Source organism: Thunnus thynnus, chromosome 7 (assembly GCF_963924715.1).
Source record: "Thunnus thynnus chromosome 7, fThuThy2.1, whole genome shotgun sequence".
Classification (NCBI taxonomy): domain Eukaryota; kingdom Metazoa; phylum Chordata; class Actinopteri; order Scombriformes; family Scombridae; genus Thunnus; species Thunnus thynnus.
This window is the reverse complement of record NC_089523.1, coordinates 163049-183755: the sequence shown is the minus strand read 5'-3', so window position 1 is coordinate 183755 and position 20707 is coordinate 163049. Positions and strand designations below refer to the sequence as shown.

The window sequence follows — 20707 nt, the reverse complement described above, 5'->3', positions numbered from 1 at the left end:
ACTTTAGGAATATGTATTTAACAAACCAATTAATAAAATTGTATATTATTTGAAAACTATAAAATATATATTTTCAAAGCCGTTAAACTAATAATAATAACATATTTTAACATATTCTAATACTGTTCAATGCAATGCAAAAACACTGAACCTTGTTCCTGACTCCCCAGTCTCTTCCCTCTGTCTTACTGCATTTATTAGTACCTGAGCTACAGATGACTTGAAATGCAGAAGATCCCTCTTTTCTAACACAGACATTCTTTTGAGGTGCCAGGCATTCCCTCAGCATCCTCAGCTCCCTCAGTATCCTTAGCCCCCTAAAACTGCAAGTTACATTCTAATGACATAAAATCAATTGATTCACAGCCAAAAAAGTTATGAAGTATTTTCAAGAACAACAAAGTTGTAGTAATAGTATAATTGTAGTTGAAATATAGCCAGCGATGAATGATGTCCAACTTAGTGGACAAATGATTAATCGTCATTTTCTCCCAATCAATTGTCGTTGAAATATAGCCAGTGATGCATGATGTCCAACTTAGTGGACAGACGATTAATCGTCATTTTCTCCCAACATAAAGTCAATACTTAGTTGTTACTTGATGTTACAAAATTTTATTTTCCTGCAAAGGTCTTCTACCATAGAAGGATTGACAAGATATTCCTGAGCTGCTTAGTGTTTCCGGCTGGCTGGTGGTCATCTTGGTTTTGAGAAATTTGTGTTGCACTTACAAAGGCTGGCCAATGGATGGCAGTGTATGGGATGACACTGTAGCATCCACTGTGGTGGCTGATGTGCAACTATACCATAAAAACCCATGCATATCTAAGAAAACGGCTTTTGAATAGCTGTCTACTTCAGTGACCACTATGCATGAAAGGGTTAAAGGTCTCCTCACTATACCAAGAATAACTCTAAATCAGCTCATGGTGCCTTCAGTCATTATGGTCCTACTCTCTGGAATTCTCTACCACATGAACTCAGGTCTGTAACAACAGTGTCTTCCTTTAAAAGCAAACTAAAAACTTTTTTTTTCGCAAGCTTTTAGTTAGGTTAATGGGTAAAACCTTCATTTTAGAAACAGTATTATTATTGTTGTTTCTCTTTAATAATGACAATAATAACACCTTTTTACCCTACTCTCTTATTGTAATACCTTCTTACCTTCTAATTTTATATGTTGTCTTATATGTTTTTATATATGTAACATCTCCTTATTTTATGTTTTACCTTATTTGTTTTATAAATGTAATGTTATATATTTTTGTCATGTATGATCTTCACTTTTTTTGCTGTTGCTTTTAAGCACATTGAGTTTATGCCTGTCATATGAAATGTGCAATATAAATAAATTAATTTGACTTGACTTGAATTAACAAGTGGACAGCTCTAAGTACAGGTGTGAACGCATTGAGGATGCATTGAGATCCAATCACTCAGACTACATTCGGAGGTGGTCTGGGCCGCATGTGGCCACATTCATTTATCAGTGTAAACACAATGCATCCTGGGCCACATTGAAGGGCCGCCTACTTAACTGATGTCCTCTATTTTCCTGCAGACTAGGCACGGGAAGTGCATTGCTTCCTCCTGGTCCGTGAACCCTCTGTCCAAAGCTGTGTTCAACTTGTTTGATAACAGGATAAAGAAATGCATTAATTTTTTCTCCCGTTTTTCATGTGAATTGAAAATCGAATCTCCTGTTTTCCCCATTCCTCTAACCTGTTTTCCTCTTCAAATCAACAATTGGAATAGAAATTAAACCAAAACCAGAAATCACTTGTTTTTCGCTTGTCGAACTAAAAAAAAAATTCAGAAGCTAAACGTTGCTGGATAGTTTCCTCTGTCCTGTCAAGTTGATAAATACAGTTTTTAGTTTTTCTTCGCTGCTCGACATAATGGAGCTCAGGATTTATGACGGCTGCTTTACTCCAAACAGTATGAACCTGGACTGTGTGTGTAACAGAAGAACATAGAATATTAATTAACATTATCCTGATCTTGACTGATCCTGTCGACGTGTCAGAGATTTAAATAATCAATGAAGTTCTGCTGCTGTGCCTTGTGTGTAAATGTGCGCAGCATCTCTCAATGGAGAGATGTAGTGGCAGGGAGATCACTGCCTGTAACTCTATATTTGTTATACATATATGTTCTGATGCAGCGCTAGAGCAAATTAATTGGTCGGGCATTTGATTTTCGTGAAGGGGCACAATGCAATAAATGTTTGTTTATCCTGTCATCAAACAAGTTTAACACAGCTTTGGGAAGAGGGTACACAGACCCCCGGTCTCCCGCCTGTTAAAAATGAACAAATTTGGTCTTTGCAAACGGAAATGATGTACATGTTAATTTGCATCTAGAGCGAGGAAGTGAGGTTCGATCACAAGACGCATGTGGAGACGTATGTTAATGCCAAGTGTGAACAGACATGCTTAAAGCTGTCCACTTGTGATCGGATCACCCAAGATGCATGTTAATGCCAGGTGTAAACAGGGCCTAGCTCTAAGCACAGGTTTGAACATCCCTAAGACGCATTGAGGACGCATTGAGATCCGATCACTCAGACCACATTTGGAGGTGGTCTGGGCCGCATGTGGCCACATTCATTTAGCAGTGTAAACGCAATGTGTCCTGGGTCACATTGAAGGACCGCCTACTCAACTGACATCCTCTATTTTCCGGCAGATTAGGCACAGGAATTGAATTGCCTCCTGTGTGTGTTCAACTTGTTTGATAACAGGATATTTGGATTGGATTATTTTGTTTTTCCGTTTTTCATGTGAATTAAAAGAACATAATCCACCTCCCATTTTTTCCTGTTTTTCCCGTTCTCCCAACCCATTTTCCTCATCAAATCAACAATTAGAATAGAAATAAAACCAAAACCAGAAAATAACTTTTTTTTCACTTGTCTGTCTAAAAAGATATTTCAGAAGCTAAACGTTGCTGGATAGTTTCCTCTGTCCTGTCAAGTTGATAACTACAGTTTTTAGTTTTGCTGCACCGCTTGACATAATGGAGCTCAGCATTTATCAGGAGGACAGCTGCTTGACTCCAAGCAGTATAAACCTAGGCTGTGTGTGTGTAACAGTTGACCTATTGGATGTGTTGAAGAACACAGAACATTAATTAACATTAGATCCTGACCGATCCTGTCAGCGTGTCAGGAGTTTTAAATAATCAGTGAAGTTGTGCTGCTGTGCCTCATGCGTAAATGCACACACCATCTCTCAATGAGGAGACACAGCTGCAGGGAGATCGCGGCGCTAGAGCAAATCAATAGGACGGGCATTTGATTTTTGTGAGGGGGCACAGAATGCATTGTATATCTGTTTATCCTGTTATCAAATAAGTTGAACACAGCTTTGGACGGAGCGGACCTCTGGTCCTCCTGCTGCCTAAACACAATGAATTTGGTCTTTGCAAATGAAAATGATGTACGTGTTTATTTGCATATAGAGCGGGGAAGTGAGATCCGATCACAAGTGCTCACTCTAGACGCATGTGGAGACGCATGTTAATGCCAGGTGTAAACAGACATACTTAGAGCTGTCCACTTGTGATCAGAACACCCAAGATGCATGTTAATGCCAAGTGTAAAAAGGGCCTAAGAAGAGAGTTCAATTCAAATGAGAGCAACTCTTAATCATAAAAGTAGATGGAGATATTCTGTTTATCCTACTTTGTAGCGTTGTCCTCGGGTGAACTGGTGACTCAGCGGTCCATCCGCTGGCATCAGAGTGGATGAAAAACCAGCTGTTCAATGGCTGTGGGGTTTCCCAGTGGAGTTTCCGCTCGTGCGCGTTGCGGGAGCCTTAAGACAAAGCGTTGTTTTAACGGTTTCTTTAGGTGATTCGAATCACCACAGGGTTTAACTCTTAGATGAGGGAGACAAGACTGATCTGATATGGTTGTCTCTGGTAACACAGTGTGTTGTCTTGATACGTGGAGAGTGGGTCGTTTCATCATGAAGCCTCCTATACTGACTTTCTTACTAAATAACTTGAAAAATTATTTCGCTGGCCGAAACAAAATTATAGTTCAAGTCATTTAGCACAAAAGTCCGTTCAACTGAAGTTACAATACTGCACTTAGCTTAAAAGAAAAGAAAGTTAACTTAGGAGATCATGTGAAACAGTAGGAAAAAATACAGAGGAAAAAAAGTACTGGTTTAAGTATTAGAAAATATATAACTGTTTTTTAATGCATTTCATTACAATGAAAACCAAATATAAGATATAAAAAGAAAAAAATAAGATATGATGTTCTAAGGCTATGGACTGATGGTGTATATTTGTGTCTTCCTCAGATTGTGAAAGAATGTAATGAGGGTGTGCGAAAAATGAGTCGCACTGAGGAGCTTATCAGCATTGAGAAAACACTGGAGTTCAAATCCAAGGTAAACTAATTCTTTCAGTCTTGCATTAACAAGTTTGGACATACTTTCTTATTCAGACTTTTGACTGGTACTGTAGTTCTGTTTTCATGATGACAAACTGCAAATTTTGGGGCCTCTGTGTCCATCGTATTTTTGTTGTGGAACTCATGATTTTTCTTTGCCTGCATCCATTTCATAATATCAAGCCTCGATGCATTCTCTATAGACTGTCCTTTGAAGGAAGCTGCCTGTGAATTGGGACACAACTATTCTAACAAGCAGATGGTTCCACTTGGTTCCACTTTTTGTTAAGATATATAAATACGTAGTTTCCATCCTTTCCAATTACTTGCCTGAGTATACTGTCATGAATGGCTGTTATCCTGCATATTGTATATACCATGACAAGATTGGGGGGGACTCATTCATATTTTACATTACTCCTCATCAAAAGTGTTATGAAGTTACTGTGTTACAATGTTACAATTTCATTTAGCAGACACTTTTATCCAAAGCAGCATAGAGAGATTATACAACACAAGCAAGGATCTGGTCAGGAGAGTAAGTGTCTTAAAGCTAAGTTCAAGTCCGATAGGTCATAGGTGCCAACAGGCAGTGCACAGAGGCAATACATGGACTGCATAGAAACAGAATTTTTTTTGTTTTTTCTCTTTTCAGTCCATCAGGTATGGAGGTGTTTGCGTAAGAGCAGGGTTTTAGCGTATTCTTAAAGATCTTTCTATAGAGGGGTCTAGAACTATATGTCTGGGCCATGGTAAGAGGAGCCACAAGGAGTATATGCTGTCAGGCAAGAAGACGCGGTATGCCCTTGTGTTGGCCATGTTAGTAATGATAGCAAACTGTGTTGTTAATAATAAAGTCAGTCCGACTGAAGATGAAATATCTGTGCATATCAAATGATATTAAAATATGACTGCAGACACTTTAAGAAGTTTGTCAGGGGCACCGTACACCATGCTACCTTAGTATTGCTAGTAACACTGATGCACTTAGCTGCCTCCCACTACAAGAGAAATGAAGTGGTCTACCGCCAGAGGATATTGTCAATGCTGGACCAGGAGCAGTGACCCAGTGATAACAGCAGAACAGCTATAGAGATGGATATTCTCGAAGATTTTTAATTATATCCTGAGAGGATGGCCAGATAATTTCGACATAGACTTAATGCCTTACTGACAGAGACAGCGTCAACTAACTGATGTCTTGACATGATGTCTCTGGGATGTGGGGAGCCTGTGTTGTGATACCAAAGATGGGATGAACTCCTGTGATGGAATAGCTACATCTCATCTGTCACACCCAGGGATGAGCCACATGATTGTGGTGGCCTCACATGGATGCCGATATAGAGAGCAGGAGAAAGTCATGCATCACATTGCCAGAGAGGACCACAGAGAGGACCACAGAGAGGCACCTGCAAGTGCACCACTCCAGCCATGGGAGTGGCCTGACAAGCTAAAATGTTCCTGTGATTGTGATTGGCACCCCACTTCCATCATTCAACACTCAAAGTAGCCTTCATCATCCATCATCATCTTATCTGATATCTGATACCCCACTTAAAGCAAAAAGTGGAGTCAAAACAAGTATGTCAACAAGCTTAACATGACATGGTAGACATGTGGACCAACTATTCAGCAGACAGGAGAAAGAGCTCCTGGAACCAATATCAATTTTGGCAAAAGAGGAGTACCTCACCCCCACCAATGACAAATGTAGTGCCACAGGACACAGGTACTACACAAGCAGAGGACAATGTTCTGCCTATTGTGAAACATACTAAGGAAGGCAGTGCAACTGGTGGGTCATCAACTTAAGAGTTGCTCTGATCTCAAATAAATAGGTCAAATAAAAAGTATACTGAACAAGCTTTGGTACAGAAAAACAAGTGAAAATATATGTTGTGTTAGTATTTTTAGTTTGTAAGATAAAGCAAATCAGAGGGAGTCCAGCTAATTGTTGATCAAAGAAAATGTATCTTCTTATTGTTTAAAGAAAAAACATGTTTTGAATTGGGCTGTTGCAATTGAGGTCATAAAAAACACAATTGAATTCAATTGAATTCATTTTAATGACCACACAACTAAGCTGGTGGAATTTGCTTCTGGTACAGTCCATACAGTTCCATCAACAACATCGCACAGACTGCATAGCCTGCCACAATCATAGCCACAATCAGAAATCAATGTCCGTATTGCAGTGGGGGAAAAGTGTTTTTGAAACTGTATGTCCCGGTTGACAGAGATATATAATGCTTCCTGGAGGGTAACAACTGGAATTGAAAGAGCTGGTTGAGTGGCGTCTGAGATGATTTTACAGGCTTTTTACTGTTCATTTTGTGGATTTTATTGGTGGAAGTGGGGTGCCAATGATTTTAGATGACTTATTAACAATCCACTGTCTCCACTGTCTTATGTGAGTCTGGCTGCCATTATTGTTGTACCAGACTGTTATGGATGTTGTGAGGACAACGTCAATTATTGATGTGTAGAAGCGCAGGAGGAGGTGTTGTCTCACTCTGAATTTCTTGAGCTGACGTGGAAGGCAAAGTCTTCGCTGGGCTATTCTGATGATATAGTCTGTATTGATGTCCCATTTGAGTGTATGGCAGATGTGGGTGTCAAGAAATTTGAATTAAGCAATGATGGATATGAGGTTTCTGTTGATTATTATAGGGGGGTTTGAAGTGTGATAAAGTGTGATTGAAGTCAATGATAATTTCATGAATTTTGGATGAATGTGCTGCAGATTTTTGTCTGTGCACCACATAACTACTCGATTAACCTGTTTAGGGTAGTGTTTTTCATTGTTATTAGAGATTTGACCTACGATGGTTATATCACCTGCATACATGTTAACAGAGCTGTGATGGGATGTGAGTTGGTTAGTGTATAGTAAGAAGAGCCACGGAGAGAGCACACAGCCCTGAGGGGTTCCAGTGCTGAGGGTCAGGGGATGGGATAAAGTGTTATTCATCCTGACCCTCAGGAAGTTATGGACTCAGTAACAGATGCAGGGTAGGCTTGGACTGGCAATCTAGCAATTCTGGCAAATGCCAGATGGGCTGGCCCACTCACTGGGCCACAAGGCCACCAGCAATGTCGGAAAAAAATTGTGGGAAAAAAAGTTGTCAATAGGCTACCTATAGTGTAAGGCAGGTGCAGAAAGTGCTACTGCCGTCCTCCCCCCGACCCCTTCAAGTGGATGAATCCATCAATGTAATATCAGAGGTCCAGAGGGAAATAATCAAATAAAGAAAGAATGGAGTTACAAATGTAAAAAGGTCCCAAAAAGCGAATAGGTGGAGTGGAAAAGGTCAGAGAGAGAGAATCTCGAAGCTGATGATGCAAAATGTTTTCAAGGAACACATCAAAAAATATCGATGCCACTGCCACACAAAATCCTGTTAGCATTAGCATGCATAGCTGCAGTGATAAGTAAAATTAAGTTTAATTGTATAGCATCTTTCACAGATACAAAATCACAAAGTGCTTTACATTAATGAAAAATACACTATTAAAGGCAATATTAAAATAGCAATGACAACAAACAGCGCAGGGCTGACAACAGCAACAACAAACAAATGAAGACAGACACATAAACACGTACAAAAGTTCTATAACACAGACGAGGAAATAAGCCACCATTCAGACAGGCTAACCAAATGCCTGTCTGAATAAAAGCGTTTTCAGCTGCTTCATGAAGATGTTGAGGTAGCCTTTCAGCCAACCTCCCAGAGTTGGTTGATGCGAGAAGAACGAAACCACAGTCGAGTAATGTCTTTGTAGCAGCTGCATTTATTTATCGAAGATCTTCGGAGAACACTTCACAGAAAAACCTGCATCTGGCAAAGCGCCCTGTGTTCTGAGCTTTTGTCTACGTGCCAGAGCATTTTATACCTTGTTTTCACCCCCTTTTTGGGTGTATCTTTTGTTTGGACCCCAATTGGCTCTTTGTCTATTATTTCTCAGAAAAGGAGCTGTTTTCCTCCCTCACTTTTCACCCCAATTCACCACCCACGCTTAAGGTTATTTTTGTCTCCCGTATTCTGGTTTGACCTGGTTTTCTATACGCTCTTAATCCACATTTCTAACCACATCCTTCGGCAGGCGCGCTTATGCACCTGCTGGCACGCTTATGCGCACATTGAACTTTTGACTTCTACTTCTTGCTTATGCATCTGCAGACACAATACTCAGAACACGGTGAACTTTTAACTTCTACTTATTGTTGCATAACTCATCCTGTTGACAGCGACAGTGGCAAGCAAAGGACATGACCTTTCAATATCACTTATCAATTGAATAAGGCATATAAAACATACTTGGTTAACATACGTTTAAATCAGCATTGGGATTAATATGACAATGTGTGTTTCCCATTACCTCTCACAATTCCCCCTTTTGATCTCTACTAAAGAGATCACTCATCTGCCCCATATGGTCCTTCCAAATCTTTCAGCCCCAAGGGACTCCCTTCAAGGAGTGGCATTTGGTATGGTGGCGGAGGGGGAACGTCTCCTGCCCTTTTAAACTCTGCCTGATAATTCATTAGGGTTAGGGCTCTTTCTCTCACTTGTCTTGGTACGAGCTGCATATAGTTGTCTTCTTGTTGTTGGTCGGATGGTGAGTGACCTCTCCTCTTCGGGACGTAGGGGTAGACTGCCCTACGCCTCCACGGAGCTTCCCAGGGGATTATTCTGCCCCTTTCTCGGAAAGCTTCGTCTCAGGACCAACCGGTCCTGAGCTCTGGTTCAACAGGTCCTCCTGGACCTGTCTCGGTGACCTCCTAGGCTCCTCTGCTGCTGTGCACTGGCTCCAATGAAACCAGGTGTCTCCTTTACCTTGCAAGCGGACTGCATGGGATGTTCTCTCTGTGACTCGATATGGGCCAGTCCACCTTGGCTCCGACCACTTCCGCTTGATGACTCTCAACCGAATCCAGTCGGCTGTGGGCACCACCTCTGCTCTCTCTTGGCCCTGATCCTTCTGGAGGGCCTGGGTGAAGTATTCTGAAAGCAAAGCTTGGAGATCATTAAAGTAGGTCCTGGCGGGTATTATGTTCTCAGTTTCTGCTACTCCTATCATTCTTTCCCCAGGACCTGGAAACATCCTACCGGTCTGTAGCTCAAATGGTGTGTGTCCCGTACCCTGGTTAACTGATGCTCTGATGGACATTAAGGCTAGTGGCAGGGCATCAACCCAGTTGAGTTTTGTCTGATCACATATTTTGGCCAACCGTGTTTTTACAGTCTGATTCATTCGCTCTACCTTTCCCTGAGACTGGGGGTGGTAGACCGTACCGAAAGCGTGTTTTAGACCCAGCAGTCTTTCTACCTTTTGTAGGTCTTGGTTTTTGAAGTGGGTCCCATTATCGGATCTTATCTTTTCGGGAAACCCATGTCTTGGTATGTATTGATTGATCAAGAATTTCACTACTGATTGGCTGTCCTCTCTTTTCGTGGGAATTGCCTCTGGCCAACCTGTATAAGCGTCCACACACATGAGTACATACCGATAGCCTTTGTGCGTTTCAATCATGTCTGTATAGTCGAAAACGATCTCTTTACCTGCTTAAGTAATCAAAGGGTACCTTCCTGCTTCTGGTTTAATGGTGGTTCTGGGGTTGTGTCTGCTACACACTTCGCATGTCTGTATCATTTCTTTTGCCATTTCTTTCATAAATGGGTGCCACCAATGTTTCAGATTTCTCATTATCTGAGCTACTCCTACATGACCTACCCCATGGGCTTCCTCTAGAGCGGTGCTTCTCATACCGGGGGGCAGAATTAACCTTCCATCAGTGTTTCTCCATACCCCATCTTTCTCTACCGCCCCCCTCGCCTCCCACATAATTTTCTCTTGTGGCGAGGCTTGTTTCTGCATCTTGGAGACGTTTTCTAGACTCATGTCTAACCTTTCCCCGTCTTCTGTTCTTACTAACATTGCCCTGTCCGTATATCCAGCGGCCTCTTTTGCAGCCCTGTCTGCTGCTGCATTTCCTCGTGCTACCTGGCTTCTACTGGTGTCATGGCCTTTGCACTTGATCACCGCCACCTGAGATAGTAATATTAAGGCTTCCGCTAATTCTTTCATCTCCTCTTCGTGCTTTATTGGTTTGTTAGTGGCTGTCAGGAACCCTGCTCTCAGCCACTTTCCCAGTTCTACATGCACGGCTCCTGTTGCATATGCTGAATCAGTATAAATATTTACAATTTCTCCCTCTCCTGCTTTCAGAGCTTCGATTAGCACCCTAATTTCTGCTCTTTATGCTGATTGTTGTCCTTGTAGCCTCCCTGCTACTCTCACCTGAAACACTCCTTCCTGCTCCTCCACTACAGCGTATGCTGCTTTGAGTCCCTCTTTTTCATCTCTGTAACAGCATCCATCTGTGTAGTAGTTCCTTCCCCCTTCTATGGCTTCCGCCTGCAGGTCTGTTCTAGGTTTAAGCTCTATCCAGACCCTCTCTGTACACCTGTGTGGTTCTCCAGTCCCTATTCTGTCTGCCATATTGATGCCTTCATGTGTGTACGTAATGTTTGGAGCGTCGAGTATTTTGCTTAGTTTTTGCTGGCGCAGCGATGTGAGGGTGAATGCTTGTGAATTTACGTAGGCTACTACGTTGTGTGTTGTCAGTACTTGTAAGCCGTGTCCCATCACTATGTGAGCTGTTTTTTGAATCAGTTTTGCCAACCCAGCCGCATTTTTTGTGCATGTGGGATGTCTTTGTTCCATGTTGTCTAGCATGACACTGGCGTACATTAATACCTGTCTACCTCCCCCTTTTTTCTGGAACAAGACGCCGTTTACGACTTTCCCTGTTCCAGAAACATCCAAATGGAATGGTGCAGTGTAATCTGGTGTCGCCAAATCTGCTGCAGCTGCCAGAGACTGTTTGATGTTGATGAGCGCTTCTTCGGCCTCTAATGTCCAATTTATGGGAGCTGAGAGATTACGCATCCCAGCCTCTTTTATAGTGTTTCGCAAGGGCTGCGTAAGCCCTGTGTAATTTGGGGATGTAATGTCTGCTGTATCCGGTCAGACCAAGGAACGACAGCATGTCTTTGACTGTACGAGGCTGTGGGTGGTGAAGTATGTTGGCACGATGCGAGGGTGACAGGCCTGCACCCTGCTGTGAAATAACTCGACCTAAGAAGGAGACCTGTTTCCTGACCGCTTGTAATTTAGTTCTACTGACTTTGAACCCATGCTGTGCCAAATGAAGAAGCAATACACGCGTGGCCTCCAAACAGGAGAGGGCGGTTGGTGCTGCTAACAGGAGGTCGTCAACGTACTGCACGAGTGTTACACTTTCCGGCAGTGGACAGGTGAGTAATACGTCTTTGAGCACTTAATTGAACAAACCAGGCGAGAGAGCGAAACCCTGTGGTAATCTGGTGTACCTGAGCTGTTGTCCTCTGTATGTGAAAGAGAAAATGTCTCTACATTCCTCTGCTAGGGGAAGACAGAAGAATGCATTAGCTAAGTCAATGCAGGTGAACCAGGAGTGTTCAGGAGACAGGTTAGTTAAAGCGACATAGGGGTTAGGTACAGGGACGGTGGGTGTCAACAGGATGTTATTGATTGCTCTGAGGTCATGCGCCATACAGTATTTACCTGTACCTTTCTTTTCAACTGGCAGAATTGGAGTATTCCACTCTGAGGAGGAGAGTTCTAACACTCCCTGGGACCATAACCCTTCTATGGTATCAGCAATGCCTTCCTCAGCTTGTGGTTTATGGGGGTATTGGTTGATCCAAATAGGTTAGAGTGTTTTAACAGAGAATGTGATAGGTTGACAACTCACAAACCCAACATCCGTTGGCCCCTGAGCCCACAAGTGTGATGGCATGGTTTCAATTACACCTGCCGCATCCGTATGGTCTGTTCTTTCCCTGCCATGATGTCTAGAGATTTGCGTCGCCTCTAACAGACAATGATCAACAGCGGTGACTTTTATCCTGTATGTGTTGCTAGATTGTGAAAAACTAACTGAGGGTATTTGGGTGTTCTGCCAATCTGTGGACTGCACAGCTCTTTTGACCATGCCCCCCAGCTCCCTAGCCTCATGTTCAGGGTGAAGCGCCAGAGAGACATGCGGAACGGCTTCATCATTCATCCTGTACCATGGCTTCTGGTCTGTGGTGAGGTGCACTGCTGCAGCTACACCCTCTGGCGCTATATACAAATCACAAGTGTCTATTTGCCATTCCTGTCCTGCTAACTGTTCCTGAAATTGTTCTTGGTACCAGTTTGTCTGGTTTCTGTCATAGAACAGGGTGACATGTGGGGGGTCGAGGGGAGGCATGTAAGGCTCAAGAGAAGCGATCCCAGGGCTTCCACACCATGAAGGCAGAGAGGATGCCTTTGTGTTCAGGTGTGTCGGGGAGTACCCGTCCCCAGTAAATCTCGGCTTGTTGCTCTTCTATGGGGCTTATGAGGTATTGCCCCTGTCCTGTTCCTGTGTTGCAATGCAGTGTCATGCCATCCGGCAGTGTGACCCTCAGCCCATCCGGACTGCAGAGAATGGAGGCGCCAAGTTTTATGAGCAGATCTCTCCCCAGTAGATTGACAGGCACAGTGGGTGAAAATACAAAGGGTGCTTTACAGTCTGTCTCCCCACTGTCATGGTGAGGGGTTTGGTGTATGGCAGAGTCTGTGATTCCCCAGAAAAACCCATGACAGTTGTTGTCTTGTTCGATAATGTTCCTGGTCTGGAGGTGTTCATGGATCGGTTCCGCCGTGACCGTGCTGTTCAGGTCTTCCTGTGGGGAGTGTCAATCCTGGTTGGCCCAACCGTCCCATGGGTCTCTTCCCCTGGCGACGGCCATCTGCCTTGCTTGGCCACCTCGCCCAGACCCAGTTGGACCTTGGTATCCCCTGCCTCTAGGGGGTCCCTGTGGGGGTTGTGGTCCACCGGATTGCCATCCTTGCTTGAGAGGATATGATTTACACCAATGATTGGGGTCCCCGCAGATGTAGCATCCCTCCTCCCTCTGTTGGCGCGGGCCGCCTCCAAATCCGCCTCTCCCGAAGCCCCCGCGTCCCCCGCTCGACCCCCGTCCATATCCCCCCTGATACATCACAGAGGAGAGCCAATCAGGTGGCAGGTCCCTCCCTTCTCTTTCCCTACGTGTTGGTTCTCTTTCCCACGGTGGAATAGGGAAGAGATCCGGTGTGTCTGACGGGGCTGCTGCCACCATAACCTTGTTACTTTTCCCATCTTTCTTTTTCGCTTCGTTAACTTTCTGTCTGGCCTCCCCTAGCTGAAACTTAAGGAGCTGGGACTGCAGATATTTAATGGTGGCGTTTTCTTCCTGAACTTTGTCTAGAGCTCTAGTCAAATGATGTATGAGATGTTTCTCCCAGGTGTGGGAGTCACACTCCGCCATGTCAGGGTTATCTTTCATGGCGTTTTTTACTGTCTCAGGAATTCCTTCTAATATCGCTTGTCGATACCACTCCTGCTGAACTCCTGGTTTACCTGGGTGACACCCTGTCTGTTGGGTCCACATATCTTTGCATTTGTCCAAATATTCTCTGGGGTTTCTTGGGAACTGCAGCAGCGTTTGGCAGGGGGTATTTGTTCCTCAATGCTAGTCCTATGTCATCGACTACGTGTAAGAATGGAGTGTTGTCATCCAAATGGTGCGTTTTAGCTTCCTGCTCTATGTCTTTTTTGTCTGCGCTACTCATGCATCTGCATCTATCCAGTTTCCCTAACCATCTGCCTCCTCCTTCTGAGATAGGTGGCATCTTATCCACAATAGCCTGTACATCCCCTAATCCAAATGGTCTGTACTTTTGCCCTCCGTTCCCTGCTGTAATTAAAGGCATCACAAAATGCTTGGTTTGTTTGGGGTGCGGCCTAAGGGACGGTTTGCGGCTGTGTATCTCAATCTGTTCCCTTGTCTTCTCCATGTCCTGTCGTATGGCTTCTAACTTGCTCTCTATCTCTATTTGTTCTGATAGGATGTCAAGGCGTTGTGCTAGTCTTTCCTGTACCTCTTTCCCATCTCCCCGCCATGTGCCTGTCAGTGTGCCACTCACTTCCCCTGGGCTCTCATCTTCACACCATTTGCCCTCTAGGTGGAACGTTAGTTCTCCATTTCCCTGACACAGTCTGCTCTTACTCAAATATGGGGTACTCTCAGCCCTCTCTTTTCTTCCCTGGAAGGGAAGATCTGTCATTTGTCCTATATAATCTTTCACGGTGGCTCGCTCTCCCTGTCTTCTCGAAAACTCGATAAGCTCTTCCTCCTCCTGTCTCCGTCCCTTCACTGCTCCTTTCCCTCTGAACACAGAGACAAGGGCAGGGCTAATGAGAATGTCCCAGAAACTGAAGCACACAACACTACAAGCTAACTAATAATGCAGTCCTCTAAACTCACCATCCAAATCATAACAAGCAAAACCATATGACTAGAGGGACCTGACAACAGAGGTGTAATACAGGAAACCCCAAAGACCACAAAGTCCAAAAAAAACAAACAACAACAGTCCAGGCAGGATGTGACAGAGCCTCACTGGAGAACACAGTCCATCTCCATTATATAGGATTTGGAATTTATTGCTCAGCTGCAGAGTGTCCGATGGGTGCGGCTGGAGGGAGCATTAAGCCTGACCCTTGCTGCTCCTGACCAGGACCCACAGCTCTGATTTGTACGGAGTGGAGGAGGCTTGGGACTTTGGTTAAGCCCCGAGGAAGGGCCAGATGTCATCAGTCGCGGCTAGAGCATCAATTACAAGAATTGGCTCAACTCCGGTGGTGGCAGAGCTGGACCGCCATGCACAACAGCAGTCGAGCACTCAGTGGATGGACTGTCACAGCAGGAGAAGGAGGAGGAGGAGGAGGAGGAGGAGTTCACTGTCGAGAGATGTTTGGCCTGTGCAGCAGCAGCAACAGACAAAAAGCCCAGGATTAACTCATCCTTGCTTTTGTAATGGGGGACTATATTAACCTCACAGTTTATAATGCCCCCGTTAAATTTCTTTTATATGGCTGACAATAATGATAGCCTACAGTCTCTGCGTTGTTTTGTGATCATGGTGGTGAACTAACGGCTGACAGTTAGCAGTTGACTTCAACAAAGACACACAAACCCTCCGCTGTCAATTCAATGATGACCTAACCCTTATCTGGGGGATACAAGCCCGGTCTCAGTAAAACTATTGATTATAAATAAAATCATAATCAAAGGAAACTTACAATACTAATAAATGATTTCTGTGAGGAAACTTAATAACCGTTAAATAACAAATTACACAGCCAACGGTCTAACCTTGACCAGGATCAAAGACTTACTATATTACAAATTACATAAAAGACACTATTGATACAGATGAATCAGTACACATAGATAATCGCTCTGAATGTCAATATAGTTATAATTAGTAATTAATTCTCTCTTAGATCAGCTATACATTAATATATACAGGTTTCCATTTAACAGTCACACACTCACCTGGGGGATACAAGCCCGGTCTGGCTTGTTCCCTCGGTGATGGGCTTTATAGCTGCATTGTTACCAAGTATTAAATATGAAATATAAGATAACAGCATAAAAATATGAATATAACACAAATATGTATACCTTGCAACTATTAAATAAAGGTAAAATTACTGACAAAATTATATTCTATATTATAAGATTTTAGCTATTAGACATAGTGATCATTAAAGCTCAAATGATGTATTTAATGTGACATGCAAGAGACAAATGTTATACTTTTCAGGTCCTGTTTCAGCCGTCTGATACCCTCAGACAAGGCCTGCTAGCAATAGCAACCAAGTTAAAAATAAACCATGCTAAGTTGTCGTTTCTTCAGTGTTCGTTGGTTGAGGAGGTGTATCCCATTGCCAAATTTTCCGTGGAGGTCTCCTCCACTCCATGGCAAAAGAACACTGTGATTAAAACCATTAAAAATGCTGAATAAAACAGTCACACTTTAAAAGTCACTGTTTCTATGATGCTGTTTGGCAAACGGTAGCAAGCAGAGCTGCCAATCACATTTGCATAGATTGCTTCACTGATATTTTACCTGATTAAAATCCTTCATCCAGTAAAAGATACAGTTAAAAACAACCAATATCTAAAAAATGTTTTGTAAATATGTGGCTTCAAACTAGATAAGAAATCAATTAATGACAGCATTTCTGGTGGACAGACTACATGCAGATGCATGTGCAGGACCCTGAGGTTGAGGTTGCACATTGCAACCAACTGATAACATTAACAGTCTACCATCAAATGAAGAGGAGGAGGAAAGAGTCTGGACAGATGAGCAGGCTGATTCCAGTGGAGAGCATGGGCAAGAAGAGGAGGCCGCCGCCGAGGATGAGTGAAAGGTGCATGACAACCTCCAGCAGGTGATACTGCTAACGTTAGCTCATGTAATGACAGTGTTAACAGCGGAGCTCCGGACCTGACCCTCTCCATTACGCAAGTGGCATGCAAGTGCAGCTTTTCAACTTTAAAATTCATCAATAATATATTACAGAGCACTACATCTTGAAGTGTTCATGCTTATGGATACAGAAAAAGACATTCTTTGGACACTGAAATAATCGACGGGATGGTAGAGAAGAGTGCTACTTAAGGCACTTCTCACTGCCTAAAGTAGGACATGCTATTCTATTCGCTGCTTAAGGCTGCTGTTCTATGCTGTTTTTTAAAAAGATGTCAGCTGATTAGTCACTTTGGGGGCCCTATGTTAACCATGCAAGTGCAACGACGACAACTGCAAGGTGGTAGGTCTTAGGCACACGGACTGTGTGAACATCTCCATGTGTACTTGCTTTTTTGGTTAATATATGTGCAGCAAATCAATTTGCACAAGGGCAGGGTGAAGGTGAATATAGATCAGTGGGTGTGGTGATTATTAAATACTCTCTCAGCTAGTCACATCACTGCTCTCATAGCTCTGTATGAGTTGTGCCAAGTATGTCTGATACACCAGAGCTAGATCCAAATGCACAACTCACAGTCAGTTTTCAAAAACAAGGTCTTTAAGAAACCAAAATAAAACAGGAAATGCAGAACTAAATGGGAAAGAAAAAATAAAACATAACCTAAAGACAGGATGAGTTATGACCGAAGATCAGGGTGGCACTGGTGAAAGTCCCGTATGAGGCCTGGATCCAGGATATTGCAGGATGGGACCCACGACCGCACCTCAGGACGGCCACACCCCCTGCAGTAAACCGGCAGAAGCCGCCTGACAGTGAAAGCCGGGGCCCCATCGACAACCCGAGGGGTTTGAGGGGGTATGAAGGAGGGAACCAGAGGACTATCCTGGACAGGTTTGACACGAGAAACATGAAAGGTAGGGTGAATTCTCCAGGTCCTAGGGAGGTTGAGACGGACAGCAGCAGGGTTGATGACTCTGGATACAGGAAACGGTCCAACGAAACGGGGTGCCAGCTTACGTGACTCCACCCTGAGAGGAAGATCCTGAGCAGACAGCCACACTATTTGCCCTAGCTGGTATGAGGGGGTTGGAGACCGCCCCCTGTCCGCAGCCCTCTTGTTCCCAGCTGCGGTCCTTGTCAACTGAACAGTAGGGGGAACAAACAGCCTGTTCGGGGGACAACCCTCAAGAGCAGGGACACCAAGTCCAGCTTGCCTAACTTGGTCCTCTACTCCCCATGTGACAGCCCCAACAACACAGGAGGATGGCAAGATATTAGAGGGGCTTTGATAAGAGGGTGCAGGGTCAAATTGCATTTGGTTTAGTGTTCCTGGATCCAGGACAATAAGACAGAATGAAATTGAATCGATTAAAAAAAGGGCCCACCTTGCCTGCCGGGGGTTGAGCCTCTTAGCAGAGCGGATGTATTCCAAGTTCTTATGGTCCGTCCAGATGAGAAACTGCTACTCAGCGCTCTCTAACCAATGCCGCCACTCCTCTAGAGCCACCTTAATAGCCAGCAGCTCCCTGTTGCCCACATCATAGTTCCTGTCTGATGGGGACAGTATCCGGGAGAGGAAGGCGCACGGGTGGAGCTTGTTGTCCACTGGGGAACATTTGGACAAGACCCCTCCTACTCCCACATCAGAGGGGTCCACCTTCACCACAAACTGAAGGTGAGGGTCTGAAAGGGTGAGGAGGGGAGCTGTGGTGAAGCTGGTCCTAAGTCTCTGAAACGAGGGTCCACTGAAACCTGACATTAGGTGAAGTTAGTGCATGTAAGGGGGCAGCAATGGAACTGACACCCCTGATGAAGTGCCTATAGAAGTTAGCAAACCCCAGGAAACGTTGCAATTGTTTCCTGGAGGTGGGAGTGGGCCAATCAGACACAGCACTAACCTTGGAGGGGTCCATTTGGAGGTGGTCCTGTGAGATAACGAAATCCAGAAAGGAGACGTAGGTGACGTGGAACTCACATTTTTCAGCCTTGATGAAGAGCTGATTATCCAGGAGCCTCTGCAGAACTCGACGAACATGCTGTACATGAGTCTCAGGGTCAGGGGAAAAGATCAAAATGTCATCCAAATATACAAAAACAAAGTCATTTAACATCTCTCAGGACATCATTGACCAGGCTCTGGAAGACAGCGGGGGCATTAGTTAGTCCAAACGACATCACTAAGTACTCATAGTGCCCACCAGGAGTATTGAAAGCAGTTTTCCAGTTATCCCCCTCCCTTATTCTCACCAGATGATAAGAAGATCTTAGCTCCTTGCAAGAGTTCAAATGCAGATGAGATGAGAGGGAGGGGGTACCTGTTTTTGACGGTGATCTCATTCAGACCACGAGTCGATGCACGGCTGGAGGGGCTTATCCTTCTTATCCACAAAGAAAAATCCTGCTCCTGCTGGAGAGGAAGAGAGCCAAATAATCCCAGCCTCCAAGGAGGCTGAAATGTACTTGTCCATGGCCTCACGTTCCAGGGCTGACAGGGAGTATAGGCGACCTTTAAGGGGAGAAGTTCCTAGAAGCAGGTCAATAGCACAGTCATAATCTCTGTGAGGAGGAAGGGAGGTAGCTCTGGACTTGTTAAACACCTCCTTGAAGTTATGATAACACTGGGGAACCTTGGATGAAACAGGATAATCAGAATTATTCTGGTCTAACAGGGGCTCTGGACTAACTGGTGAGGGCTGAACTGAACGAGGTTGAGACCCTCGGTAACAATGAGAGGGGAAACGGTCCTTGAGACACCCCTCCCCCAACCCATAATCTCCCCTGTGGCCCAGTCAACTTGAGGGCAGTGCCGAGATAACCAAGGGAACCCCAGAATGAGTGGGTGTAACGGGGAGCTATAGAGGCGGAAACTAAGCTGTGCAGTGTGTCCCTTAGCTGTGATGATCTGCAGAGGCTTGGTGCGGTGAGTGACTCTATGTAATCCAAAGCGTTGGTCTCTAGGGGTTTAAGAAGTTTAAGTTTAAGTTTTTTAGCAAGTTTCCAGTCCATAAAACTCTCATTTGCACCTGAGTCTATCAACACTTTGAGCTTCTCTGAGAGCACAGGGGAAATTACCTCTACAGCAGTTAGAGATCGAGGCTTATAGTTAGGAGTGTTAGTTTGGCTCACCAGCGCCCTCCTCCTCACCAGCGAGCCCAGTCTTTTAATGGACAGGCCAAGCTGTCCACAATAGATGCACCGCCCCTCCTGCAGGCATTGCTGCCGTTCCTCCAGAATCAATCTGGTGCACCCCAACTGCATGGGCTCCTCTGACCCACCTCCAGGAGGGAGACGAAAAGGACAGACGGGCTTGCTCCCTCACTCTCTCAGGCGGTTGTCAATTTTGATAGCCAAGGCGATGAAGGAATCCAGGTCAGGGGGGCGCTCCAGGGAAACCAGCTGGTCCTTTATAGCATCGGCTAGCCCATGGTGGAAGGCATCGAACAGGGAGGGGACATTTCAGCCACAATCAGCCGACAGGGTGCGAAACTCAATGGCGTAGTTAGCGACCTGGCGTTTACCTTGGGGTAGATCCAACAGAGCCCTGGCGGCATATGGGCCAGGGGTCGAGTGGTCGAACACCTTGAACAGAGTTGAGGTGAAGAGGTTCAGGGAATGACATATGGGGGAGTCATGAGCCCACTCTGCCGTAGCCCATGCCTCTGCCTGCCCAGAAAGATGAGAAAGGATGTAGGCACAGGGAGCAGGGAGCAGGGATCACACAACTAAATACACAAGGGGAGTGAGGGTAGTGAGACACAGGTGGAAGACATTAGGGGATGATGATGAGGACAGGAGTGGGAAACACACAGGAAAAAACAATACATAACCTTAAGACAGGTCTTTATCTTTTGTTTTTTCTTCCCCATTCTGATGAGTCATGACACCAATCACAA

The 20707-nt window shown here is 44.6% G+C and overlaps 1 protein-coding gene across 3 annotated transcripts in view; it reads left to right on the top strand.

Moving 5' to 3' along the window:
• ngef (neuronal guanine nucleotide exchange factor) overlaps nt 1-20707 on the top strand; it is a 65693-nt gene that overhangs the window by 27697 nt on the left and 17289 nt on the right. For all 3 annotated transcript variants that reach the window (XM_067593745.1, XM_067593747.1, XM_067593746.1), the window contains one exon: nt 4314-4403. In XM_067593745.1, coding sequence (XP_067449846.1) covers nt 4314-4403 — 90 coding nt within the window. The remainder of the gene's footprint in view (nt 1-4313; nt 4404-20707) is intronic.